The sequence below is a fragment of the Hippopotamus amphibius genome, chromosome 2 (genome assembly GCF_030028045.1).
Source record: "Hippopotamus amphibius kiboko isolate mHipAmp2 chromosome 2, mHipAmp2.hap2, whole genome shotgun sequence".
In the NCBI taxonomy this organism is placed as follows: domain Eukaryota; kingdom Metazoa; phylum Chordata; class Mammalia; order Artiodactyla; family Hippopotamidae; genus Hippopotamus; species Hippopotamus amphibius.
This window is the reverse complement of record NC_080187.1, coordinates 99542441-99569418: the sequence shown is the minus strand read 5'-3', so window position 1 is coordinate 99569418 and position 26978 is coordinate 99542441. Positions and strand designations below refer to the sequence as shown.

The 26978-nt window shown below is 38.6% G+C and overlaps 1 protein-coding gene across 4 annotated transcripts in view; it reads left to right on the top strand.

Moving 5' to 3' along the window:
* SMARCA2 (SWI/SNF related, matrix associated, actin dependent regulator of chromatin, subfamily a, member 2) overlaps positions 1-12641 on the top strand; it is a 181967-nt gene extending 169326 nt beyond the window's left edge. For all 4 annotated transcript variants that reach the window (XM_057724018.1, XM_057724017.1, XM_057724016.1 and 1 more), the window contains 2 exons: positions 10269-10411; positions 11721-12641. In XM_057724018.1, the coding sequence (XP_057580001.1) occupies positions 10269-10411; positions 11721-11756 (179 nt within the window). In that variant the 3' untranslated portion in view covers positions 11757-12641. The remainder of the gene's footprint in view (positions 1-10268; positions 10412-11720) is intronic.
* The last annotated feature ends 14337 nt before the right edge of the window (positions 12642-26978 follow it).

Genomic DNA, 26978 nt, shown 5'->3' with positions numbered 1-26978 from the left:
GCAGTGTTTGTATATATTGTGAAATGATTGCAATAAATAAATCTAGTTAACATCCATCACTCCCCATAGTTAGAAAAAGTTTTTTTTCCATGACAGGAACTTTGAAGATTTATTCTCTTAGCAACTTTCAAATATGCAATACAATATCATTAACTATACTCACTGTGCTGTACCTTAAACCCCATGACTTATTTTATAACTGGATGTTTATGCCTTTGATTCCCTTCACCCATTTCCCACCCCAGCTCCCCACCTCCGGCAACCACCATATCTGTTCTCTGTATCCATGAGCTCAGTTTTTTTAAAAAAATTTTTAAAATTTTATGTATAAGTGAGATCGTATCTGTCCTTCACTCTCTGACTTATTTCACTTAACATAAAGCCCTCATGGTCCATCCATGTTGTCACAAATGTCCTTTTTAAAATTTTTTTATTTTGTATTAGAGTATTGTTGATTTACAATGCTGTGTTAGTTTCAGGTATAAAGAAAAGTGATTCAGTTATATATATATCCATTCTCTTTCAGATTCTTTTCCCATATGGTTTACTGCAGAATATTGAGTAAAGTTCCCTGTGCTATACAGTAGGTCCTTGCTGATTATCTACTTTATATAGAGTAGTGTGCATATGTTAGTCCCAGACTCCTAGTCTACCCTCCCCCCAGCTTTCTTCTTTGGTATCCATGTTTGTTTTCTATGTCTGTGAGTCTGTTTCTGTTTTGTAAATAAGTTCATTTGTATCACATTTTTAGACTCCACATATAAGTGATACCATGTGATATTTGTCTTTCTCTGTCTGACTTACTTCACTTAGTATGATAATCTCTAGGTCCATCCATGTTGCTGCAAATGGCATTATTTTATTCTTTTTATGGCTGAGTAATATTCCATTGCGTATACACACCACATCTTCCTTATCCATTCCTCTATCAATGGACATTTAGGTTGCTGCCATGTCCTGGCTATTGTGAATAGTGCTGCAGTGAACACTGGGGTGCATGTATATTTCCAAATTATGGTTTCCTCCAGATGTGTGCCCAGTAGTGGGATTGCTGGATCGTATGGTGGTTCTATTTTCAGTGTTTTAAGGAAACTCCATACTGTTCTCTGTAGTGGTTGTACTAATTTACATTCCCACCAACAGTGTAGGAGGGTTCCCTTTTCTCCACACCCTCTCCAGCATTAATTGTTTGTAGACTTTTTGATGATGGCCATTTTGAGCAGTGTGAGGTGATACCTCATTGTCGTTTTGATTTGCCTTTCTCTAATAATTAGTGATGTTGAGCATTTTTTCTTGTGATTTTTGGCCATCTATATGTCTTCTTTGGAGAAATGTCTATTTAGATCATCTGTCCATTTTTTGATTGGGTTGTTTGTTTTGTTATTGAGCTGCATGAGCTGTTTGTATATTTTGGAGATTAATCCCTTGTTGGTTGCATCGTTTGCATATATTTTCTCCCATTCTGTAGGTTGTCTGTTTTGTTTATAGTTTCCTTTGCTGTGCAAAAGCTTTTAAGTTTAATTAGCTCCCATTTGTTTATTTTTGTTTTTATTTCCATTACTCTAGGAGATGGGTTGAAAAAGATATTGCTGCAATTTATGTCAAGAGTGTTCTGCCTGTATTTTTCTGTTTCATAGTATCCAGTCTTACATTTAGGCCTTTAATCCATTTCGAGTTTATTTTTGTGTATGGTATAAGATAGTGTTTCAGTTTCATTCTTTTGCATATGGCTGTCCAGTTTCCCCAACACCATTTATTGAAGAAATGTCTTTTCCTCATTGTATATTCTTGGCTCCTTTGTTGTAAATTTATTGCCCATATATACATGGGCTTATTTCTGGATTCTCTATTATGTTCATTCATCTGTGTGTCTGTTTTTGTGCCAGTATTATAATTTTTTATTCCTATAGCTTTGTAAGATAGTTTGAGATCAGAGCATGATGTTTCTAGGCTTGCTATTTGTTCTCAAAATTGCTTTGGCAACTCAGTGTATTTTGTGGCTTCATACAGACTTTAAGGTTGTTCTATTTCTGTGAAAAATGCCTTTGGAATTTTGATAGGGATAGCATTGAATCTGTAGAGTACTTTGAGTAATGTGAACATTTTAACAGTTAATTCTTCCAATCTGTGGGCACGGAATATCGTTCCATTTATTTGTATCTTCTTCAGGTTCCTTCATCAATGACTGATAGTTTTCAGTGTACAGGTCTTTCACCTTCTTGGTTAAATTTATTCCTAGGTGTTTTATTCTTCTTGATGCAATTGTAAATGGGATTAATTTTCTTTATTTCTTCTTCTGATAGTTTGTTGTTAGTGTATAGAAATGCAACCAATTTTTGTATATCAATTTTGTATGCTTCAACTTTAATGAATTTGTTTATTCATTCTAACAGTCTGGGGGGAGTCTTTAGGGTTTTCTACATATGTCATCTGCAAATAGTGACAGTTTGTTCCTCTCCAATTTGGATGCCTTTTATTTATTTTTCTTGCCCAATTGCTCTGGCTAGGACTTCCAATACTGTGTTGAGTAAGAGTGGGCATCTTTATCTTGCTCCTGATCTTAGAGGAAAAGCTTTTAGCTTTTCTTCTTTGAGTATGATGTTAACTGTGGGCTGCTTATATATGGCCTTTACTATGTTCAAGTACGTTCCCTCAGTACCCATTTGTTGAGAGTTTTTATCATAAATGGATGTTGAATTTTGTCAGATACTTTATTTTTATTCTTTTTAAAAATTTTTATTGGAGTATAGTTGGTTTACAATGTTGTGGTAGTTTCAGGTGTACAGTAAAGTGAGTCAGTTATATATTCACTCTTCTTTAGATTCTTTTCCTGTATAGGTCATTACAGAATATTGAGTAGAGTTCCATGTGCTATACAGTAGGTCCTTATTATCTGTTTTAAATATAGTAGTATGTATATGTCAATCCCAGTCTCCCAATTTATCCCTCCACCCCCTTTCTCCCTGGTAACCATAAGATTGTTTTCTATATCTGACTCTGTTTTGTAAATAAGTTCATCTGTACCATGTTATTGAGATGATCATATAAGTTTTATCCTTCATCATGTTGATTGCTATATTGGTGTTGAACCATCCTTGCATCCCTGGAATAAATCCCACTTAATTATTGTATATGATACTTTTAATGTATTGTTGAGTTCAGTTTGCTAACAGGTTGTTGAGAATTTCTGCATCTACATTCATCAGGGATATTGACCTGTAATTTTCTTGCAGCATCCTTGTCTCATTTTAGTATCGGCATAATGCTGGCCTCATACAATGAGTTTGGAAGTGTCCCCTCCTCTTCTGTTTTTGTTTTTGCAAAAATGTGAAAAGGATAGGTATTAATTTTACTACTTCTTTAAATGTTTGGCAGAATTCAGCAGTGAAGCCATCTGATCTTGGACTTTTGTTTGATGGGAGGTTTTTGACTGTGGGCTCACTTTCCTTTTAGTAATTGGTTCTTTTCTATTTTCCTTGTGATTCAGTCTTGATAGGTTTTATCTTTTTACAAATTCATCTGTTTTTTTCTAGGTTGTCCAATTTTTTGGCACATAATTGTTCATAGTAGTCTCTTCTGATTTTTTGCATTTCTCTGATAGCAGTTGTAACATCTCCTCTATCATTAGTGATTTTATTTGAGTCCTCCCTCTTTTATTTTTGGTGCGTCTAGCTGAAGGTTTGTCATTTTTTTATCTTTTCAAAGAACCAGTCCTTAGTTTCATCAATCTTTTCTGTTGTCTTTTTACTCCCTTTTTTTGTTTGTATCCAGTTTGATCTTTGCTATTTCCTTCCAGCTACTAACTTTGGGCTTCATTTGTTCTTCTTTTTCTAGTTCCTTGAAGTATAAAATTAGGTTATTTGAGATTTTTCTTGTTTCTTGATGTAGGCATTTATCACTGAACTTTCCTCCTAGGGTTCGTTTTCTGCATCCCATAAATTTTGGTATGTTTTATCTCCATTTTCATTTATCTGAAGGTATCTTTTAATTTACTCCTTTGATTTCCTTGTTGAGCCATTGCTGGTTCAGTAGCACATTATTTAATCTCCACATAAGTGTGAATTTTCCAGTTTTCCTCTTGTAATTGATTAGTTTCATGCCATTATGGTTGAGAAGGCTTGTTGATATTTCAGTCTGCTTAAATTTATTAAGACTGGTTTTGAGGCATCACATATGATCTATCCTGGAGTGTTGCCTTTGTATAGAATGTTATGTATATAACTGTTAAGTTCCTCTGGTCTAGTGTGTCATTTAAGGCCAATGTTTTCATACTGATTTTCTGTCTAGATGATCTGTCCATTAAAGAAAGGTATTAAAGTCCCCTAATATTATTGTATTGCTATTTCTCCCTCTATGTCTGTTAATAAATGTTTCATTCTCTTTTTGTATTGATCCTTTGCCATTATATAATGCCCTTCTTGTCTCTTATTATGGTCTTTAAAGTCTCTTTTGCCTGATGCAAGTATAGCTACCCCAGCTTTCTTCTGGTTTCCATTTGCATGAATTACCTTTTTCCACCTGCTCACTTTCAGTGTGTGTGTGTCTTTAAAGCTTAAATGAGTCTCTTGTAGGCAGCATATAGATAGGTCTTGTTTTTTATACATTTGGCGGCTTTGTCTTTTGATTGGAGGATTCTGTCCATTTACATTAAAAGTAATAATTGATAGATACATACTTATTACCATTTTGTTCATTGTATATTTTCTGGCTGTTTTGTAGTTCCTTCTATTTTTCTTCTTTTGCTCTTTGTCATTTCATGACTTTCTTTAGTAGTTTGCTTAGATTCCTTTCTTTTTACCCTTTGTATATCTACTGTAGTTTTTTGCTTTGTGGACACCATGAGGCTTACATATTATAACATACTTAGAAGAGTCTATTTTAAGTTGATAACTTAAGTTTGAATGTATACTAAAGCTGTGCATTTTTACTCCTTCCCTTCATTTTGTTTTTGATGACATATGTTACATTTTTTTATCTTGGGAATATACTTGTGTATCCCCTAAGTAATTATTATAGTTATTTTTACTACTTTTATCTTTTACTTTATTACTTATGTCTGGCTTTAGAAGTGATTAATCCATTAATTATACTATATATTTACCTTTACCAATGAGATTTATACTTTTATGTGTTTTCTTGTTGCTAACTAGTACCCTTTCTTTTTAACCGAAATAAGTCCCTTTAACATTTCTTGTAAATCCAGCTTAGTGGATGAACTCCTTTAGCTTTAGGTTATCTAGAAAACTCTCTCTCTCACCTTCAATTCTGAATGATAACTTTACCAGGTAGAATATTCTTGGTTGAAAGTTTTTTTCTTTCAGTATTTTGACTATTTTGTGCCACTCACTTCTGGACTGCAAAGTCTCTGCTTAAAAACCTACCAATAGTCTTCTGGGGGTTCCCTTATATATAAAAAGTTGTTTTTCTTTTGCTGCTTTTAAGATTCTCTTCTTGTGTTTAAGTTTTGACATTTTATAGTATGTCTTAGTGTGGGTCTCTTTGGGTCCCACTTATTTGAGACTTTCTGGATTTCCTAGATCTGGATGTCTTTCCTTTTGCAGGTTATGGAAGCTTTCAGCCCTTTTCTCTCTCTTCTCTTTCTAGGAGCCCTACAGTGTGCATTATTGGTCCACTTGATGTTGTCCCATAAGTTACCTTCACTCCATTTCATTCTTTTCTCTTTTTGCTGTTCTGATTGGATGATCATCAACCTTTCTTCTGCTTCATCTTGTCTGTTGTTGAACCCCTCTAGTGTAATTTTCAGCTCTGTGACTTCTCTTTGGTAAAGTTGGCATCGAACAACACGTGGGTCCACTTGCAGGCAGGTTTTTTTCCATAAATACATTCTGCAGTACTATACAATCTGAAGTTGGTTGAATCTGTGGATACAGAACCCCAGATACGGAGGGCCAACTGTAAAGTTATACAGAGACTTTTGACTGCACAGAGGGTTGGTGCCCCTTACCCCCTTGGTGTTGTTCAAGGGTTAATTGTGTTTTCTTTTTGTTGAAGTTCTCACTGTTTTCATTCTGTTTTCATTCTGTTTTCATTCTTCTCCCATGTACAGTGAGCATGTTTACAACCATTATTTTTAACTCTATCAGCTGTCATTTAGCTCTGTTTCCTTAAAGACTTTTTTTCTGAGGTTCTACCTTGTTCTTTCATTTGAAACACATTCCTCTCTTTATTTTCCTCGTCTCTCTCATTTGATAAAACAGCCATCTCTCCCAGTCTTGAAGGAGTGGCCTTACGTAGAAGATGAACCTTATCATTCAACCTACATTCTAGCTTTTTGTTGTCTATTACACCTTTGTGATTGTCCAAGCAGCCTATTTTGAGTGGCTCCTGATAGTTGAGGGTGCGCCAAGACCTGTCAGTGTCCCAGAAGAAAGGATCTCGGCACCTAGATTCAGGCTGAGTGGAAGCCAGGTCCTCAGGCAGCAGCCTTTAAAGTACGCAAATATACAGTCCTGTGGGACCACACGGCCTAAGTCCCGCTGGCCACCAGAGCTAGGCAATCTGAAGGTATCCCCTGGGGCACCAGATGCATGCAAAAGCTCCTCTCCAGGAGACACTAGTGCTCTGGAGTATGGCAGAGGGAGAGTGCCAAGATAGCACCCACCCTCCAAGTTCTCTGGAAGGGGTGAGCGTCAGCCCTTAGATGTGGGTTAAGTTAGATGCCTTTCCCCAGGTCGATGCTTTAAGGTGAGCCAATAAGCCTCTTTTACGTAAAAAGTCTGGGTGCCTCTCAAGCAGCTGACTTTGAGCTGGGTCCTGGGACAGGTGAGTTTGAGCGTGAGACTTTTAAGAGCCATTTCTGAATTGGCTGTAGCCCTGTTGGTTTTCAAAGCTAGGTGTTTTGAGGGCATCCCTCAGGTGCAGGTCTTAAAAGTCAGGGTGCCTGCCTGATGTGGGGCTCAAACCTTCACTCCTCAAGGAGAAGCTGCAGGTTGTCAGTTCCTTCCCAGTTATGGGTCACTGCACCAAGGATGGCATTGATCATGAGATTATGATTCAGCCTCTCTGCCTTTCTTACCTGCTTCCATGTGGGTTTGTCCTCATTTGTCCAGTGTGTAGGTGTCACTCAGCTAGTTTTTAGGTCTTTTTCAGGAGAAGTTGTTCCATATATATCTTAGACTCGGTGTGTCCCTGGGAAGAGCTGAGTTCAGGATCTTCCTGTGTCACCTTCTTGAATCAGAACGTCCTCTTCTTCCACTTTGAAGGACTCATGTGATGAGATTGGGCCTACCTGGTTAATCTAGGATAATCTTCCCATCTCAAGGTCAGCTGAATCCCTTTTTCCATGCAAACTAACATATTCACAATTTCTGGGGATTAGGACATGGACATCTCTGGGGGCCATCATTATTCTGCCTACCACCCTGGTTAATTGGAACTTGTCATAGGTCCATGTAGTGGTATCATAAAGCCTTAGGATGCTATTTAAAGGGTCCATCTGATGGTCCAGTTTATTAGCCTAGTTGCCCATGGCAGCCTTTCAGGTAGGTTTTTTGGAGGGACATAGCCACTGACTCACAAAGCCTGATAGCTTTTGAGTGCCCCACACTCCAGTGGTCATTTAGATTATGTTCTTGAGGCTGTATTTTCTTACCTTTACTGACAGTCTTCTGCCCTTTCACACCTTCCATGGATTTCCTGTACTCCTGTATCAGGAAGAGCTACCTCTGTGTAGATCAAGATAATTCACTTTTTCTTTCCAGTTACTTTTTAAAGGCCTTCACATCTTCCTGTGTTTCCATTAATAGGTAGACCTTTTCGTCCCCAGTCCTTTCTTCTTGTCCTGAATTACTCCACCCAAAGCAGCTTGTCCCCACCTTATAGCAAATTAGACATTTGGGTATGATAGATGGAAGCCCGGACTAGGAATACTGTTTTGTGACTAGGATTTACCAGCCTTTGCCCTGTTTGGGTTGGGGGAAGAGCATACGCTGCCCCTACACTTCAGTTCAGAACAGCTCTGCTCTCATCTTTTTGTTAGCCTCTACATCCACGGAAGACTTCATTTCTGGAAATGTTTGGTGGGTCCTTCCACTTCACAAAAGAAGTCTGAAAATTTCTCATCTCTGAGATTCTTTCTGGAGCCGATTCCCTCCATGACAATATCTATTTCTAGGTGCCTTGAGATCTACCAAACATAATATTCTGACAAAACTGGTTTGACTAAGAGACTTTCATTCTCAGTCACTTCATCATCCATTCCTAAAAATGCTATTGCATGGACACCTGTCCCAGAACAAATCTGTTTCCTAATGCCAGGAAATAGATTTTCTGTGTACCTTGGGATGTGCACATATAACTATAGCATAAAGCTTTGACCTCTTTCTTCAAAGTGTTTATTTCTGTCCTCAGAATAGCCCTATGAAAGTGGAAATGGGTGCCATCTTTCTGTATGTGTATGTACTTGAATTCTTTATATTTTCTCTATACAGAACTATATGGAATTTTATGTCATTTATTGATAGAGAATCATATACACACAGGGATGGATGTATTTGCAAATAACCATCAGAAAGAGAACAGGAGGGTGAGAGACTAGAGATGGGGAAAGAAACCTTTCAAAATCATTTGTTTTGTTTTTACTTTCCATTTTGTACCTTTCTCTGCTGTTAAAAATATTCAACTATGAATTTCTTTTTAAGCCAACTGAAGTTATTTACACAGCAAAATCATTGGCCTTTTTTTGCCACCCTTTACACTTACGTAAACTTTTTTTTCCTAAGAACTTTTGTTGAGATATAATTGACATACAATAAACTGCATATATTTAAAGTGTACAATTTGATGTTTTTTTCTTATTAGCAATGTATATATGGCAATCCCAATCTCCCAATTCATCCCACGCGCTTTCCCCTGTTGGTGTCCTTATGTTTGTCCTCTACATCTGTCTCTCTATTTCTGCCTTGCAAACCAGTTGATCTGTACCATTTTTCTATATTCTGCATATGTGTTAATATACAATATTTGTTTTTCTCTTTCTGACTTACTTCACTCTGATTAACAGTCTCTAGGTCCATCCACGTCTCTACAAGTGTCCCAATTTTGTTCCTTTTTATGGCTGAGTAATATTCTATTGTATGTATGTACCACATCTTCTTTATCCATTCATCTGTTGATGGACATTTAGGTTGCTTCCATGTCTTGGCTATTGTAAATAGTGCTGCAATGAACATTGGGGTGCATGTGTCTTTTTGCATTATGGTTTTCTCAGGGTATATGCCCAGTAGTGGGATTGCTGTGTCATATATTAATTCTATTTTTAGTTTTTTAAGGCAGCTCCATACTGTTTTCCATAGTGGCTGTACGAATGTACATTCCCACCAACAATGCAAGAGGGTTCCTTTTGCTCCACACCCTCTCCAGCATTTGTTATTTGTAGATTTTTTTTATGATGGCCATTCAATGAAAAATTACTCAGCCATAAAAAGGAACTAAATTGGGTCATTTGTAGAGATGTGAATGGACCTAGAGACTGTCATACAGAGTGAAGTAAGTCAGAAAAACAAATATTGTATATAAACACATAAATATGGACTCTAGAAAAACAGGACAGATGAACCTGTTTGCAAGGAAGAGAGACACAGATGTAGAGAACAAACATATGCACACCAAGGCGGGGAAGGAGGGGATGGGATGAATTGGGAGATTGGGATTGACATAGATACACTATTGATACTATGTATAAAATAGATAACTTATGAGAACCTACTGTATAGCACAGGGAACTCTACTCAGTGCTCTGGGGTGACCTAAAGGGGAAGGAAATCCAAAAAGGGGGATATGTGTATACTTATAGCTGATTTGCTTTGCTGTACAGTAGAAACACAACATTGTAAAACAACTATAGTCCTATAAAAATTAATTATAAAAATAATTTTTTTAGATGAAAATTAAAAAATGCCCACACCCCTCTACGCAGTAGGTAAGGCAGCCCTTGCTATCCTGGTTAGGAACATCCCTGTTCAGCCATTAAGAGACCTGGAAAGGACCCAGGCCAGCTTCCCTCCGGGACCTCATTCCTTCTTGTTGCCCGTTTAGTGTGACTGTGTAACTTATCCTGCAAACCGAGACATGTTTGCAAGTGCAAGGGGTACTAGACAGGACAGTGGAGCACAGGCATGAATCAATCCAGAACATTCTGGGCACTCCGGGATGTTGGGTTTGTTATCTGCAGGTAGGCAATCATTTTATTACCTGTAAAACGATTTCCCTGTGATTCCTCATTGCTGTCTGTTTTGGTTTTGTTGCAGCAAAATCTGTTAAGGTGAAAATCAAGCTCAACAAAAAAGATGAGAAAGGCCGGGACAAAGGAAAAGGCAAGAAAAGGCCAAATCGAGGAAAAGCCAAACCCGTAGTGAGCGACTTTGACAGCGATGAAGAGCTGGATGAAAACGTAAGTGCGGCTGCCTTGCCTGCAGTCGGAACGCTCTCCCCACCTCTGTTTCCCTGTCGTACTCCCAGGCCCCTTCCAACCTCTACACTTTATTACCCAAAAATGAAAATGTAAAGATTTGGTGAGATCTCATTATTGAGGGATGTGAACTGAGCTGCGTGATTTATAACAAAGAATTTGGGGCTTTATTGCCTTTTTGAATAGTCTTCGAAAATGAAAAACTACTAAATCAAGTTCCCCTTTCCCCTTTCTTATCTTTCCAGTGCCTACTTACAAATAGAGTTTTCTCCATGGCTGGTTAATATTTTATGTCCATACACCCAGTATAGTCCCTAGTATACAGCAGTATATAGAGGAAATAATGATTCCATGAAAGACTGAGAAAAAGTGTGATGATGTCAGGGTTTGGGGATTGAGTTACTGTTTCAGGTGTCATGCAGAAAACCCAGATGAATCTTTAAGTACCTAGAGGTGTTATTTTTAATATTTGAAAAATTCAGGGAGCACTGATGGAGCCAGGCCCTGACATAAGGGCCTTCCTGTGTCCTAAGCATTCCGTATTCAATGCTTATATTAGCATCCTAAGATAGATGTCACTCTCAACATCTTACAGAAGTCAGTGCTTAGGTTATGTGTCTTTTGCTGCAGGTCATGTAAGTAAATAGTAGCGGCTGAATTCAGACTCCAAGAGCATAACTTAGTCTGGCACACTATCCCTGACTCTGTGGTCAACAAGTTAGCAGTGCTGGTGTAAGCTTCTAATACAGTGCCTTTTGAAGGGCCCTCCATTTCATTCACTTTCCAGAGGACTTCAGGTTCCCTACCATCCACCCACTTCTTTTTTTTTCTGGAAAGTTAATTTTTCATGTTAGCATGTATGCTGGTTTGATTTTCCTTCAACATACTGCTATTTGGGTCTGTTGAGAAAGGTTCAGCATTCTTATCCCACCCCCCACCCAGCCTTAACCCTTGACACAAGCGTTTTCAAATACATTTAAAATCCTGTGTTTCCTTTAAGTATACTTTCCATGAGCAGACAGCAAATGCATGGAATTTTTTTTCCTCCCGTGAATCTTCTAAGGACATAGTGCTAAAATTAGCCATGAACTTTTCGCACTCAAGTGCAGGAGAGCAAAACACTGGCATAGACGGTGGGCATTGCTTTGGGATTTCCAAGTAGGAGCTCCCCTTTTCGGCATAGAGGCTGTTGATGCCTCTTTACTAGGAGGGTTAACTGTTTCCAAAATGTCATTTCTTCTCTACTTTGCTTCTTGATGGCTTATTTTTTAATCTTATTTTTTACTTTTAGGAACAGTCAGAAGCAAGTGGGACTGATGATGAGTGATCAGTACGGACATTTTTTCCTTGGGAGAACTGAACTTCTTCCCCTCTCTCGTCTCTACTCAGTGAGTTCATTTGTCACATGGGCACTGGGTTGTTTCTATATCATTATCATCTATAAACTAGCTTTAGGATAGTGCCAGACAAACATATGATATCATGGTGTAAAAACACACACACACATACACAAATCTTTGTAACATATTGTGACCAAATGGGCCTCAAAGATTCAAAGATTAAAACAAACAAAGAAGCTTTTGATGGAAAATATGTGGGTGGATAGTATATTTCTATGGGTGGGTCTAATTTGGTAACGGTTTGATTGTGCCTGGTTTTATCACCTGCTCAGATGAGAAGATTTTTGTCTTTTTGTAGCACTGATAACCAGGAGAAGCCATTAAAAGCCACTGGTTATTTTATTTTTCATCAGGCAATTTTCAAGGTTTTTGTTTGTTCGGTATTTTTTTTTTACACTGTGGTACATATAAGCAACTTTAATAGGTGATAAATGTACAGTAGTTAGACTTCACCTACATAGACATTTTTCCATTTTATGCTCTATGATCTGAAAAACAAAACGCTTTTTGAATTGTATAAGATTTATGTCTACTGTAAACATTGCTTAATTTTTTTGCTCTTGATTTAAAAAAAAAGTTTCGTTGACATCGCTATTGAATATTGCAATCTATATAGTGTAATGGATGGCTTCTTTTGTCAACCTGATCTCCTGTGTTACCAACGTGTACCGTCTCCTTCTCCCTAAAGTGTACTTAATCTTTGCTTTCTTTGCACAATGTCTTTGGTTGCAAGTCATAAGCCTGAGGCAAATAAAATTCCAGTAATTTCCAAGAATGTGGTGTTGGTGCTTTCCTAATAAAGAGACAACTGAGCTCAACAAACACTGCCTCTGGTTTCTGAGTTCTAGGGGATTGAAACCCTGGTGCCTGAGTCAGAGTCTCCTGCAGAGGGCTGGACAAGCTCTTGCTGCAGCACACATGATAGGAATAAAATCTAAGACTGAGAGAATCCTCTGAAATGAACCAGATGTGTCGCAAAGGAGAGGAGTCTATTGCTTTTGTGACTTCAGACATACACTACAGGAGAGATGCTGACATGGACCGAGTCACACTTAGCCCCCACGCAATCTTTTCTAGTGGCTTAAATTCTATTCACTTGCCAGAAAATCTACAGGTACGCCTCAGAGATATTGCAGGTTCAGCTCTAGACTAACAGAGTGAATGTCACAATAGAGTGAGTCACACGAGTATTTTCGCTTCCCAGTGCATGTAAAGTTAGGTTTACACTCTACTGTAGTCTATTAAGTGTGCAGTAGCATTATGTCTAAAAAAATAAACGTACGTACCTTCATTAAAATATACCTCATTGTTAAGAAAAGCTAACCATCATCGGACCCTTCAGCACGTCGTGGTAGTAATAGCAAAGATCCTAGACCACCAAAACAAACATAATAATGAAAATGTATCAGAATCACCAAACCGTGACACAGAAACATGACGTGAGCAAATGCTGTTGGGAAATGGCACCACTAGACGTGCTGGAGGTGGGGTTGCCACAAACTTCAATTTGTGAAAAACAGATTCTATAAAGCACAATAAAGCAAAGCACAGTAAAATGAGGTATGCCTAGAAATGGTAACACAGATTTATGCTACTGTTTAGTACGTACTCTATAGTCACATCAATTTAGAAAGATCTGAGTCGTACTCAACGGAAAGACGCGTTCCGTAAACACCCATATACCCACCTAAGGTCCGGCAGTGACTGATCTCAGCGCCCTGCCTCACCACCCCACCTTGCTTGTTTCTTTTTTTTTTTTTTTAAGCTCTTTATTGGACTATAATTGCTTTACCCTGTTGTGCCCATTTCTGCTGTACAACAAAGTGCCTCAGCTGTGTTTATACATATATCCCCATATCCCCTCCCTCCTGCAGCACCCTCCCACCCTCCCTATCCCAGCCCTCTAAGGCATCACCCATCATCAAGTGGATCTCCCTGGGTTACGCAGCAGCTTCCCACTAGCCATCAGTTTTACATTTGGGAGTGTATCTATGTCAGTGCTACTCCCTCACTCTGTCCCTGCTTCCCCCTTGCCCCCTACCCCGTGTCCTCAAGTCCGTTCTCTACATCTGCATCTTTATTCTTGCCCTGTCACTGGGTTCATCAGGACCATTTTTTTTAGATTCCAAATATATGAGTTAGCGTACGGTATTTGTTTTTCTCTTTCTGTCTTACTTTGCTTTGTAAGACAGACTCTAGGTCCAGCAACCTAAGTGCCCATCAACAGATGAATGGATAAAGAAGCTGTGGCACATATATACAATGGAATACGACTCAGCCATAAAAAGGTATGAAATTCAGTTATCTGTACTGAGGTGGATGCATCCGCTTGTTCCTTAACTAAACCATTTGAAAGTAAGTCACAACCATTGTAAGGCTTTACCCTTAAATCCCTCAGCACAAATCTCCAAAGAATAGAGGCATCTCCTGGCCAAACCACAGTCCTATTTTCATACCAAAGGGAATTAACAATAGTTCCCTAGTATCTCATATACGACCCATAGTCACATCTCCTCAGTTGTCCACAGATTGTCTTGCATCTGTTTGTAAAAGTTTACAAAGCAGGCTAGCCAAAGCTTGGCACCGTCTTTCTTACGGAACTGATTATGACAAGGACCAAAACAGAAGAGTTTTCAGTCATCTCTAATGGGTTGGCCCTAAGAAACTGCATTTCTTAGAATTGTCTAAGGACACTTCTGGTATTCTTACTTTCATCATATGAGGAATTGCCAATGTATCTTTGAATCTTGAAGGAAATCTGACCCACCCAAAATGTAGTCCTCCTAAGAAATTTCTGCCCTTCTAAAGGTCCACTTAGCTCTGAATTTCCAGTTAGTCTGAGCATTATAAAATGTGTTGAGTTTCCCTTCTTGGTTTGTTTACAGTTTGCTGACCACAGTGGGGTTCTAGAATCCCATGAAAAACTAAACAACATTAGTTTTTCTTCCTGAGATGCTTTGATATCAGTTCAAAGAAACAATCTTATTTCACTGTTTCCATTTCTGTATTTCCCTATCCTTTACGTCTCCTTGGAACCTCTTCTCAGCCTTAGAGATGTTGCTATTCTAAAGCCATCCAAACCATTGTCTTTATGCTTTAGGATGTCTGTTGTGTGCAGGATGTTCTCTAATTGCTGTTCTGCTGTCTTTGGTATGTTGTTCTCCCTGGCCTTAGTAGAAAGGAAAGGCAGGAAGGTGGCTCATACAACAGTGGTGAGCTGGCAGGGCACGTGCTCATCCGTGAGCAAGAGGCATCCTGCATCTGCACATTGGCCTATTTTTAACCTGGTCATGGCAGCCGCCTTGCCCACTTCCAGTAGCTGAGCCCACTGGTAAACTTAGTTCTTTCCAAAAGCAGCAGTTGTAGAGGAAGGAAACGAAGAGTATCAGGCACTGTACTTGATCCTCTACTAGAAGTATTTAATTACCAGAACCCTGGGAAGAAGGCATAGTTCTGATTCCCTTTTTATAAATAAGGATGATGCAAATAAGAGACTGAATAGCTGTGGCCAGTGTACCAAAGCGGAATTCAAAAGTGAGATTTGTTTGCCTCTAAAACCCCTATTGCATGCAGCTTCCCTGCCTCCCCCATGACGGAGGCCTGGAGCTGATCTTACCGATGAGCCCCAGGCACCCATTTCCTTGGCACTTGCTGACCCAACCAGGCTTACATACGAGTCTTGGCGTAGGTCTCTGGTTTCTGTGGCTGAGAGTGAAACTTTAAGATCCAATTTTCTTGGCTGGGCTCCTCTGCTACCCTGGCTCTTTCTTCTTAGTGACAAGCCACTCCCCAAAGACCAAGAGCTTGTCCTTTATATCCAGCTGCTTTTGGACCCTAAAGGCTACTGAGATCCAGCTGACTTGGATAGCACCTGTGCCTTCCAGGTGCTTCTGATGCATGCTCAAATTGAAGGAGCACTGCTAAATCCATCAGACTCTTAATCCCCATTATTTCACTCCTGGGGAACAGATGAGGCCTTGGTGATCCTGATCTTGATCTAGGTGCCTGGTACAGGCATACACATCCATGACACGATTGTCACTCTAGTAAAACCAACATAAATGGGAATAACTGGAAAGGGTGACTATGTTTTCTCTCTGACACAGCCTTCCTGTCATACATGTTACCAGGAAGCAAGCTGCAACTGTGCTTGACTTGAACTTCATTCAGACTGAAAAAGTATAATACTTGGGGGAAATATTTTTGGTCTCCTTAGCAGAAGGGTAGAAACATAGTCTTCCCTCATGAATACATGTAGTTCCCATGAGAAGTTTATAGTAACAGTCAATCTCACTATACAGATATCTTGAGGAATGGCCAAGTATATTCCTCTTCTTAAAATTTACTAAATAAGAGCTGCGTCAAACCAGATAAAGTAAAATTTCTGTCCTTATTCATATATCACGTCATATGAATCTCAGAGTTTCAATTTCTGTTGTACTTGGGGAGAAGTCATCAAAAATGATGGGGCACAGGGTGAGAAACAATGACTGATAGGTCTAGAGTCGCTAGATCAATGTCCAAGTGAACTGTGTTCATCATTGGTGTGGTTGAGGACATTGAACTTAACAGAGGGTGGAAGCGACAAGTTCCAAATGACTAAGCCCTTTATGCAAGAGTTATCTGTATTCTGCATCATTTTCAGTATTTTCCAAAGGGATTTTCCAAGTTGACTAAAGCAAGACAGCTAAGTCAAGACTACAGGAAAACCACTTTCCTGTTTATAAACACTGGTTCCTTTTTTAATATATATACTCGAAAGAGGCCTCTTTGTCTTTTTTTTTAAATTTATTTTATTGAAGTCTAGTTGATTTACAATGTTGTGTTCATTTCTACTGTATAGCAAAGTGATTCAGGTATACATATATATACATTCTTTTTCATGGTCTTTTCCATTATGGTTTATCATAGAATATTGAATATAGTTCCCTGTGCTATACAGCAGGACCTTGTTGTTTTTCCATTTGAAAGAGGCTTCTTTGTGAACCCAAGAACTGTTATGAAGCAAGGCTCACTGTTGGATTATAAACTCAAAGGAAATGGACTCATAGTCCCCCAACCCCCAGCAAATATATGCACTTTTTAATTCTCTTGTAAAAACTTTAAATTCCTCCTCCAGGATTATAAAGTAGACATGTATCCACCACAACCAGTGAAATTATACAAAGAAAATTAATTTAGAATTCACCCCTACCAGGCAATCAGCTTTAAAAGCCTGATGTGGTTACTTCTGCCTGTTTCTTCTTTTTCTCATAGACTCATATACATTATCAAATGTCAGCTGACCAGCTGTCACCACTGTAACCTGGTAACAAGGTGAAGCTGAATTTGTTGCTTACCGTGGTAAGGGAGACCACCACCTTGATGGAGCTTTGGTAGTTTGAGAGGGAAAGTCAAGTTGGATTTTATTGAAATTAGATTTAAAGTGTCTTTCAGTGTGGGATTTGTTAGGACTGGGTAAAGGTCGTGATATAATAGTTTAGGATTGGTGGAAGGAGTAAAGTAAGTAAGGAGTAAGGTAAGGATTTTGAGGTGGGATCAAAGAGTCTTAGGGCATGAGTATCAATTGTGTGGCTTTCTACTGAAGAGCTGATGCGTCTTATAGGAGGTCATGTAATGAACAATAGTTATTTGGCTGGACAAGACTCTCCTGGAATATTTAGGTTGCGCTGATGATGACAATGAAATTGTAAAGTCACGTTAATGTACAATAGATAGTAAGCTGGGTGGTTTTTTTCTTTTTTAAGTACTGTACTATTCTCTGCAACTTGCCTTATTTTCCTCCAAGTCAACAGAGATTAAACTCATTTAAAATTTTTTCTCTGTTATGAGAACATTTATTTTTTCTTATAAAGTGAATGTATGCACGTTGTAGAAAATGTGGAAAGAAAAGCACAAAGGTACAAAAAGTACAAAAAAAACCAAAACAAAACAACACTGATACTATTACCACCCGGAGAGAAGAGCTTAAGATTGCCAGTGTCTCATCTAGCATTTAAGGAGCTCCCATGAACACAACAAGAAAGAAGCTGAACAAACTGAAAACCAGCAACTCTTCTTAGATCCACCAGAGAACTGAGGTCATATGGTAAGCTGCTGCTCCCATCCCTCCACCCGAAGAGACAGGCAGATATAGAGAATCACAACCTACTGGAACAGAAGGCCAGCAGCAGAAAACTCTCGGTAACCAGTACCAGGCTAGGAAAATCTAATCTGTAATTAACAAAATTGCTAGAGGCCTCAGTGTGGACGAGTTTGTGAGTTAAAAATACCAGGGGCATCCAGCCTTAGGAGGGCCCCCACACTTTCATGAGATTTACCTCCTGGAGCCCTATTATGTTCTCACAGTAAAGACAGGAGGAAAATCCGCCTCACTTTTTGAGCAGAAGGAGTGGGAAAGTAGCCATATTTAAATATGCCTTCTTAACAAGGCCTGCCCTTCATAGAAACTATTTTGCCAATGTGGAAGAAGGACAATACCCAACTCCAGTAACCTCTAGCCTACCTGTCTTTCCTAAAGCGGGGAAAAAACAAATCGGAGAAGCACTTGTGAAGGTCACAGCCCCAGGGGCTCACTAAAACTCTGCAACCTAATCATAGGACTGCAGAACACGTCCCCTGCCCAAGAGCTCCCCACCACATCAATAAGTCTCCTGTATAATAACAGGGCCATACAGCTCAATGAACTGTGCATCTCAGCAGATATTTTTAAAGAAGGTCATTACAGAATGCTAAAAATATCAATCCTCCAGAGAGAATCACTCTTAAAATTTTAACTAACTTCCCTTCCATTTTCTCCTGTTCATAGATTAAGATATAATATACACACAGTAACATTTTCCCACTTTAAAAGTAGAGTTTTGGCAATTATATACAGTAAAGTAGACAACTCCACAGTCATGATATAGAGCATTTTCTTTACCCTAAACAGTTTTCTCACATCTCTTTTCAGTCAATTTCTTACCCTGACTCCCAGCTTCAGGACAACCACTGATCTGCTTTCTATCACTATCGTGTTGCCTTTATTAGAATCTCAAATAAATATAATTATACATTATGTAGCCTTTTGTGTTTGCTTGCTTTCAAGTACTATAGTATTTTTGAGATTTATTCATGTTGCATATGCATTCTGTGAGTTTTTATTGCTGAGTAGTATTCCATAATATGACTACTCCACAATTATCTGTTCACTAATTAATTCATGGATATTTGAGTTGTTTCATTCTTGGCTATTATAACTAAGCCTGCTATAAACATTGATGTACAGATCTTTGTGTGGGTATGTTTTCAATCCTCTTAGTTGAATACTGAGGAATGAACTTGTTGGGTTATATGGTAAGGATTTAACTTTAGAAAATAATAGCCACTGGATATCTGTATGGGAAAAAAAAAAAAAAAAGAACCTCAACCCTTAACCTTATCATACACAAAATTTAACTCAAAATGAATCAAAATGGATCTCAAACTTAAAATATATTTCTAAGAGAAAACAGGAGAAAATCTTTATGATCTTAGCTTAGACAAAGATTCCTTAGGGCACAAAGAGCATGAACCATAAAATACTGATAAAATTGATTTCTTTAAAATTAAAAAAATTTGCTCTTTGAAAAACAGTTAAGAAAATAACAAGGCAAGCCACAGAGTAGGAGAAAATATTTGCAAACAGGTATCTGAAAAAGAGCTTGTTCCCAGAGTATATATAAAGATCCCTTACAATTCACTAAAAAGACAAACTGTCCAATAAAAGTAGGCAAAAGATTTCAACAGACACTTCACAAGAGAAAATATATGGCCAATAAGCACATGAAAAGATGCTCAATTTTCTTCATCACCAAAAAAAAAAGCAAAATAAAACTATAATGAAATACCACTACACACCCACTAGGATGGCTAAAATTTTTAAAAATTGACAACGAGAAGTGCTGACAAGGATATGGAGCAACTAGAACTCATGCCTTGCTGGTGGGAATTCAAAATGGTATAATCACCTTGAAACTCATTTTTAAAAAGTAGCTATGTTTCCATGAACGTGTGTGTCATAATTTAGATTGCATTTGCTCTTCCAACACATATTTGATACCAGTTGGGATTTTTATGCCATTGTAAATAATTCTAGAAAGTCATTAAACCCACTTTACATTTTTTGTCTCTGTTTTTAAAAACCAATTAGCAGAATTACCTTTACATCACTGCTGAAAACATTTTCCTTCCAATTACATTGGATTTTAATTACAAAAAAAAAAACTAAAGGCAATTTCTTTTTTTTTTTTTCTCAGTCATGCTTATGCTTGATCAGTTAAGCTATCTTACTTTCATAACACTTCCATCTTCTTCTTTTAAAAAGGGCCCTGCAAAATTACTTTACCTTGTCTTTTTTTCCCTTGAACCCTTAATTTTTTTAAAGGAGATTTTGAATTTAAAGGAGATGCTTATGCTCCTTAATTTAGTTGCATGTGAAAAGGGCTTTTTCAGAAAACCAGGTACTCATATTTCTCCCTGTCATTGAACTTTGTAATACAGTCAGGGTTGTTCTGGATGTTCCAAGAAGGCAAAGTTTGGGACCTGCAGGGCCCTGAGACCTAGTTCTTTGCCCTGAGCTGGCATGAATCTCAATGGAAGATTATTCTCCAGCCTGGTAGCCCTTGAGGAAATTGGCTCATAAAAGTGACTGACTATAAACTGTCTCTGTGGTGAGGTTATGAGTTGATTGTTTACTGAGGTTTCATAGAAAAACTGCAATTTCACTCTTTTTGAGCAGGTTTGGCATGTGGAACACTTGGAATGCGTGTGACCCCAAGGGTAAAATCCACCAGAGAGGGACACCTTGATCGTCATAAATCACATTGAATTCCCAGGCTAGTGATATATGGTATGATTCTCTCCTGATGCCAGGCAGTGGCAGCGAGCACAGCTCCCAGACAGAGAGTAACAACGGAGACACAGTCATTCCGTGTACACATGACCAGTCTGTTTTCCACTTTCAGTATAGTATTTAATAGATTACATGAGATATTCAACACTTTATTATAAAAATAGGCTTTGCATTAGATGATTTTGCCCAACTATAGGCTAATGTAAGGGTTCTGAGCACAGTTAAAGTAGGCTAGGGTAAGCTATGATGTTCAGTAGGGTAGGTGTATTACATACATGTTCAACGTACGATATTTTCAGCTTACAATGGGTTTATCAGGACATAACCCCATTGTAAGCTGAGGAAGATGTGTACTTCCAGAAAAGGACTAGCCTAGTAGAACGCCATAAGACACAATGTGGTTTCTTTATCCCATAACAGTGTCAGGAAGGGATTGTACCATATTTGCAGGGCATGGTGTACTTGAGATGTCTTATTCTGAACACACCTTCCTTCCGTTTCAATTATCCCATATGACCCCACAGAATTTCTCCAGACTTCCTAGGAACATTTCCTGAGAGTCCGAGCCCTTGATAAGAGGCCTACGAGGGTGAGTCAAAAATAATCCGCACTCTGGCCATAGAATTTACAGAAGTTTTAATATAAACGGAGTGCGGATAATTTTTGACTCACCCTCATAAAATAGGGAGTGTTTCCCTGGAGTCAAATACCGGTTTCCATTGCTTTCAGTCTATTCCCACTTCTCAGCCTGTAACGCTCCTTTGATGATTTTCTTTTATGCACAACATCCTGAGGGTATTCCATGCCGGGTGGTACACTCAGTGCAAGGGAAAACACCAAGGAGAGTAAACTCCAGTAGCTGTTTGCATCTCCCCTAGAACAGGAACCTTCCCTACCCACTCCACCACCCCCACTCCTTCCTCCGTGGCCAGGGGTCTTATTAAAAGAAGACAATCCATCTTAACACTCCATAATAACGCATCAACATTGGCTCATTAATTGTAACAAGTACTCCTGTAAGTGGTGTCTCATCACCCATGGAGTGAATACCAAACTCTGTGGCCTTTTTAATAAGGCTGAGCAAGTGAAAAACACAGCATCTCTTCTTGTTTCCAGGATGGATAAGAATCACAACTTGGACTTGGTTCTAAGTTGTCTCACTGTTGATTCCCAAACCAACAAGGAGTCAGTACAAAGGATGGATACCAGAAAAAGAGATTAGTAAATCAACACACCAGATAAAGATACCAGCACATGAACACACCACTCTGTGGCCTCCTTCAGTGGCTCTCAGACGTGTATCTAAAGCTCTGTGGTCAACGCAGCCTATACAGAGAGGAGCCCACTGAGCAGAGCAGCTCCAGTCCCCTAAGTTTATACAGGATGTGATAACTAGAGCTATTCCATGTACACACAAAGTAAATACAAATATGTCATATTTTATCAATTCTAAAACTTACATGTTTTTAATCTCCGAAAGACACAATATCTTTTAATCATGATGTCGTAATTTTGATTGACAACAATTTTTCTTTCTTAATGATAAATAAAATAATAATGCATTTACAATGGATGGCATCTTAGAGTCAATAAAATACTATGTATTTTTTTCTTTCTTAACACACATTGTATGAAGCAAAGTGATATAAACTCCTTTACATCTTTTTCACTTAATTTATTTTGAGGAACATTCATATTAGTGCATAAATAACTGCCGTATTCTTCCTAACGACTGCATGTATTCCATTATGTTGTTATCATAATTTATCTAAGCCGTTCCACCTTGATGGAACATTCTGGTGGTTTCTAGTCTGTGTTTAGTCATTGTTTCCAAAAAGGATGAATGTTATAAGAAGGGTGAGAGCCAAGCGCTATGGCGAAAACTCAAAGGTTTTTTAGAGGATGTGAAATCAGGTTTTATACTGAAGGGAGGGTGAGACATGGGACAGGTCAAACTGCTCCTGGGATTATAATCTGGGTACGCCATGGGAAAGCTACTCACCATTTTCCATTGGAAGTGTGCTTAAAATGTTCAGATTTCAAACAATGTGCTAGAAATGTCTGCCTTGAAGCTTCTTTTACTTGCCCAGAACTCACTTAGTGATCAAAATTTAATGCCCATTTCACTCTCTTGAAAGGACATTAGAAATCATCATTACTCACTGCCTTCTTCAGGCTGACATAGGGTCCAAGGAAATAGATCTGCAAGAGGAGATACTGAAGGTCTTTATTTGACAATGATGATGGTTTGGGTAAGACTGAGAAACACACAGTGGGTTCCTAGAGAGAAGGGAAAGCATGAATGCTGAAGAATGCAGACCAGGGTGAAAGAAACTAACAAAATGAGGAAAGTGACATCAAAGTGGTCCCAAACTTAAAATGTTTTAATCCATCCTGTTCTGCTGTATTCGGTCTTTGTAATACTAGGATTTGAAAATAGTACTTTAACATCAGCATTCCAGTTCAGAATGGAGGCTGCCTCACTCCTTAACTCTGCTCCCTCTTCCCCATTCCAGTCCCCCTTGAGTAGTGATAACAATTGCAGTTGCTTACAACGTGCACTGCTCTAAGCTCTTGGATGGATGGATGGATGGACAGATAGAGTAGATAGGCAGAAAGGAAGGAAGGAAGGGAGGGAGGAAGGGAAGCAGGAAGGAGAGTGGGGGGAGGGAGGGAGGAAAGGAAGAAGGAAGGGAGGCTCATTTAAATCTTCACAATTTTATGAGGTAGGCACTACTTTTATTCCTACTTTACAAATTAGAAAACAGAGTCTTAGAAAGGTGACCTCCCAGGATCACTCATCAAGTAAGTGGTGGAGCTGAGATCCAATCTCAGGCCAACCAGCTCCCACAGTCCTCGCTCCTTCCTAGCACTCCAACTAGAATCTCAACCCGCCGCTCAGTGTCTCTTCTCTGGACTGGACTGTACCCTCCTTAGAGGACACAGATTATACTTTGGGTGAGCCCTTCTCCTCCATCGAGCTAAGTAATATGCACTGAATAAATATATTAAACAGGACACAGATTGTGGTCATGCCAGACCAGAATTCCCCACGGGCTTGCTCCATCCAGTCTCTGTGTACAGTGCAGCACCCTTCACTGCACGAGCCACTCTCCAGTCAGCATCATCCGAAACATCAATCTGACCATAATTCTCACTAGCTTAGATCATTTCAAGGTTTCATAAGGGCAAAATATAGGCCTTTAACATAGCTTACAAAGTCCTGTAAGGCTCATCTCCACCTCACTGCCTCAGCCTCACTAACCCACACTCCCTGCCCCCAAAACCATACTCTAGACTAGCAGTGAGCCATGGCAATAAAGTGTAATATTAAGTGTTCTAGTTGCCGTATTTTAAACTGTGAAAAAAGACAGATGAACTTAATTTTAATGATAAATTTGACTTAACCCAATATGTTACAAAATATAGTTTCAACATGTAATCAATGTAAAAAATTTGAGATTTTTTTTTTATACAAAACCTTTGAAAAGCAGCATGCATTTTTACACGGGGAGCACATTTCAGTGTAGATGAGCTGCATTTCAAGTGCTCCTTGGTCCCATGTGGCTACCATATTGGACTGCGCAGCTCTAACTATGGTTCTCAAACTTCAGCTGCATCAGAATCACCTGGAGGGCTCATTAAATCACAGATTATTGGCCCTGCACCCATAATTTTTGATTCATTAAATCTGGGGTGGGCCTGAGAATGTGCATTTCCGGCAAGTTCACAGGTGGTGCTGATGCTCGTCTCTGTTCCACACGTTAAGAGAAGCACTGTTCTAGATCAGAGATTATAAACTGGTGGCCACAGGTTGCATCCAGCTGCAAGCCCATTTTATTTGAACCACATAGTGGGTTTTTTTTAAATTAATTACCAACATTTAAAAATAGCTAGATTTCTCATAAAAAGCTAGATTACAAGCTTCTGTTGAAAAATTTATGAATATAATAATACAGGGCTGTATTTCTGCCTGGCAAAAGGCAGCAGGAGCCAAATCACAAGGGCCCTCTCTGGAAAGGTCATGAAGGCCCACTTCACTGTTTTAAACACTGAGGTGCCTGTTGCAACTGAGTTGGCATCTCCAAACCTAGACCTCCTGTTAGTGTTCAGTAAATACTGGTTGACCAAATAAATGAACAAAGTCATAAAACAGCTACGAGAGCTTTAAAATAATATTGCCCAACCTTTGACTTTCTTCTAGATGGCTGCAATGGAATCTTAGCTTTCTTTCTAATTCTAGAGGCAGCAACAACAAAAAAGCAAATTGTAAATTTTAATTTTCTCTTAAAACTGCAGTGCAAAAAGAAAAGCAAATTCACACTCCTTAATTATTTAAAATACTGCACTAGCTTGAGCTTTGTTTCACTCTGCTTAATGTACTAAAAGCCAGAAATAATGAAATTAAACACAATACTGTTACATTATCCACTTACAGAGCTCCTGCTCAACTTACTGCATATCCTGTATATCAGCTGCACTGTAGCATCATTCTATTGGTTTAAAACAAACAGAAAATTCTTTCCTCAGGTTAAAAGAGTCAATATTGTTCTAGCGATTCTTGGAATTTGGCACAAAAGTGTACAGAAAAGAAAAGAAAGAGAAGAGAGAGCTAGAGAGATTGTTATTCTACATCCACACTAGCCAGTGGACTGGGCCTTTAGGAAATTCACGAGGATATAAAAGGTGGAAATTCTGTTCTTAAAGATCTCATCATCTAGTAGAGAAGATAAGTCATGGACACAAGTAAGTAACTATTAGATAGGAAGAGGCAAGTGTCATATGACAGGTGAAGAATGTCATATGAGAAATCAGAGGGAAAACGTTCTTCCAGCTTAGGGTGAGATCTGGAAATCTTGCATGGTATAGGTCACATCTGACTTGATCTTGCATTAATATTTAAAAAGTCTATGTTCTTCAGCAAATTACAATTCTTCTCAAGTACATTGAAAAATACATTTCAATCCCTTTTCAAAACGTTTACTATATGAGAAAATTAGTTTAAGAGAAAAAAAGTATGAAGACCGTGAAGAGCAGGGTTTTAGACCAAGCTTCAGCAGGAGCTAGTTTGTGACCTTCAGAAGTTTCTTAATCTTTTTGTACCTGAGTTTTCTCATCTATAAACTGTGCTGATGTTAAATGATCTCTAAAGTCCTGGCACTAGCATCCAATGAGTGTCTATATTTGAATCCTTTATGCTGATTAGACTTTTGTGGTTAAATGCAATTAGTTTTGCTATGTGCTTCATGATAAATTCAGGCTTTGCAATCCTTCATTATGCACAGAGGCAGTCATGTCTTATTGCTTAGGAGACAAATGAATTGTCAATTTCATACGAAGAAAATGATCAGTGATTATGTGTCTGGAGGGGAAGAGTAACTCTTACATTCAAAAGTGAAATAATAACTTCCGAAGTTCTTGAAAAGACTATTGAAGTGTTCTTTGGAGTCAGATAATTAAAGAAGGAAGCCTGCATGACGAGGTCCCCAGATGCAGCAGAAACAGACAATGCATATCATTCAATAGATGGTAATTCATTAGTCCTGACCAGGTGAAGGGGGAGGAAGAAGGAAGGACATGCTGATATATTTTGTCCAATTTATCAAATCCTTGGAAATGGCATTCAATCTATTTTAAGAAAAGCCTGCTAATGAGCATGACCAGAATTTGCATCCTTCCTTGTTTCCTTAATACCTACGTGTCACTAGTGAGAACATTTGCTTTAAAGCGATGCTCAAACAAATGAAATTAAATAGCACACGAAGAGATAGATGGAAAATCAACTGGAAAGCCCCTATGTAATATCACTCACCAGTGATATTTCACTTAGCCTGGCTATATACCAGGTGGTACTCCGTGACACTTCATGGAGTTACTCCCAGTCATATCAAAACTCTCCAAGAAGTCAGCCTGTGGACATAAAAACCCTCCAATCGATTTGTTATTTTTAAGAGTTGGTTGCCAGCTTACAAGGCGGAAGTAGAAACACAGATGTAGAGAACAAATATATGGACACTAAGTGGGGAAAGCGGCGGGGGTTGGGGGGGAATGAATTGGGAGATTGGGATACCAAATTGTACGCTCTAAATACATGCAGTTTATTGCCTGTTAACTGTATCTCAATAAAAGTTCTTAAAAAAAAAAAAAAGAGTCGGTTGCTTCACTGAAATTTGAGAATGCAGGAAAGATTCCCTCACAGCGGGATGCCTAAAGCAGGACTGATGTTTCAGTGTCTTTTCTTTGGAGCTACAGCATAAATATAGTCTTCTCTCTGATC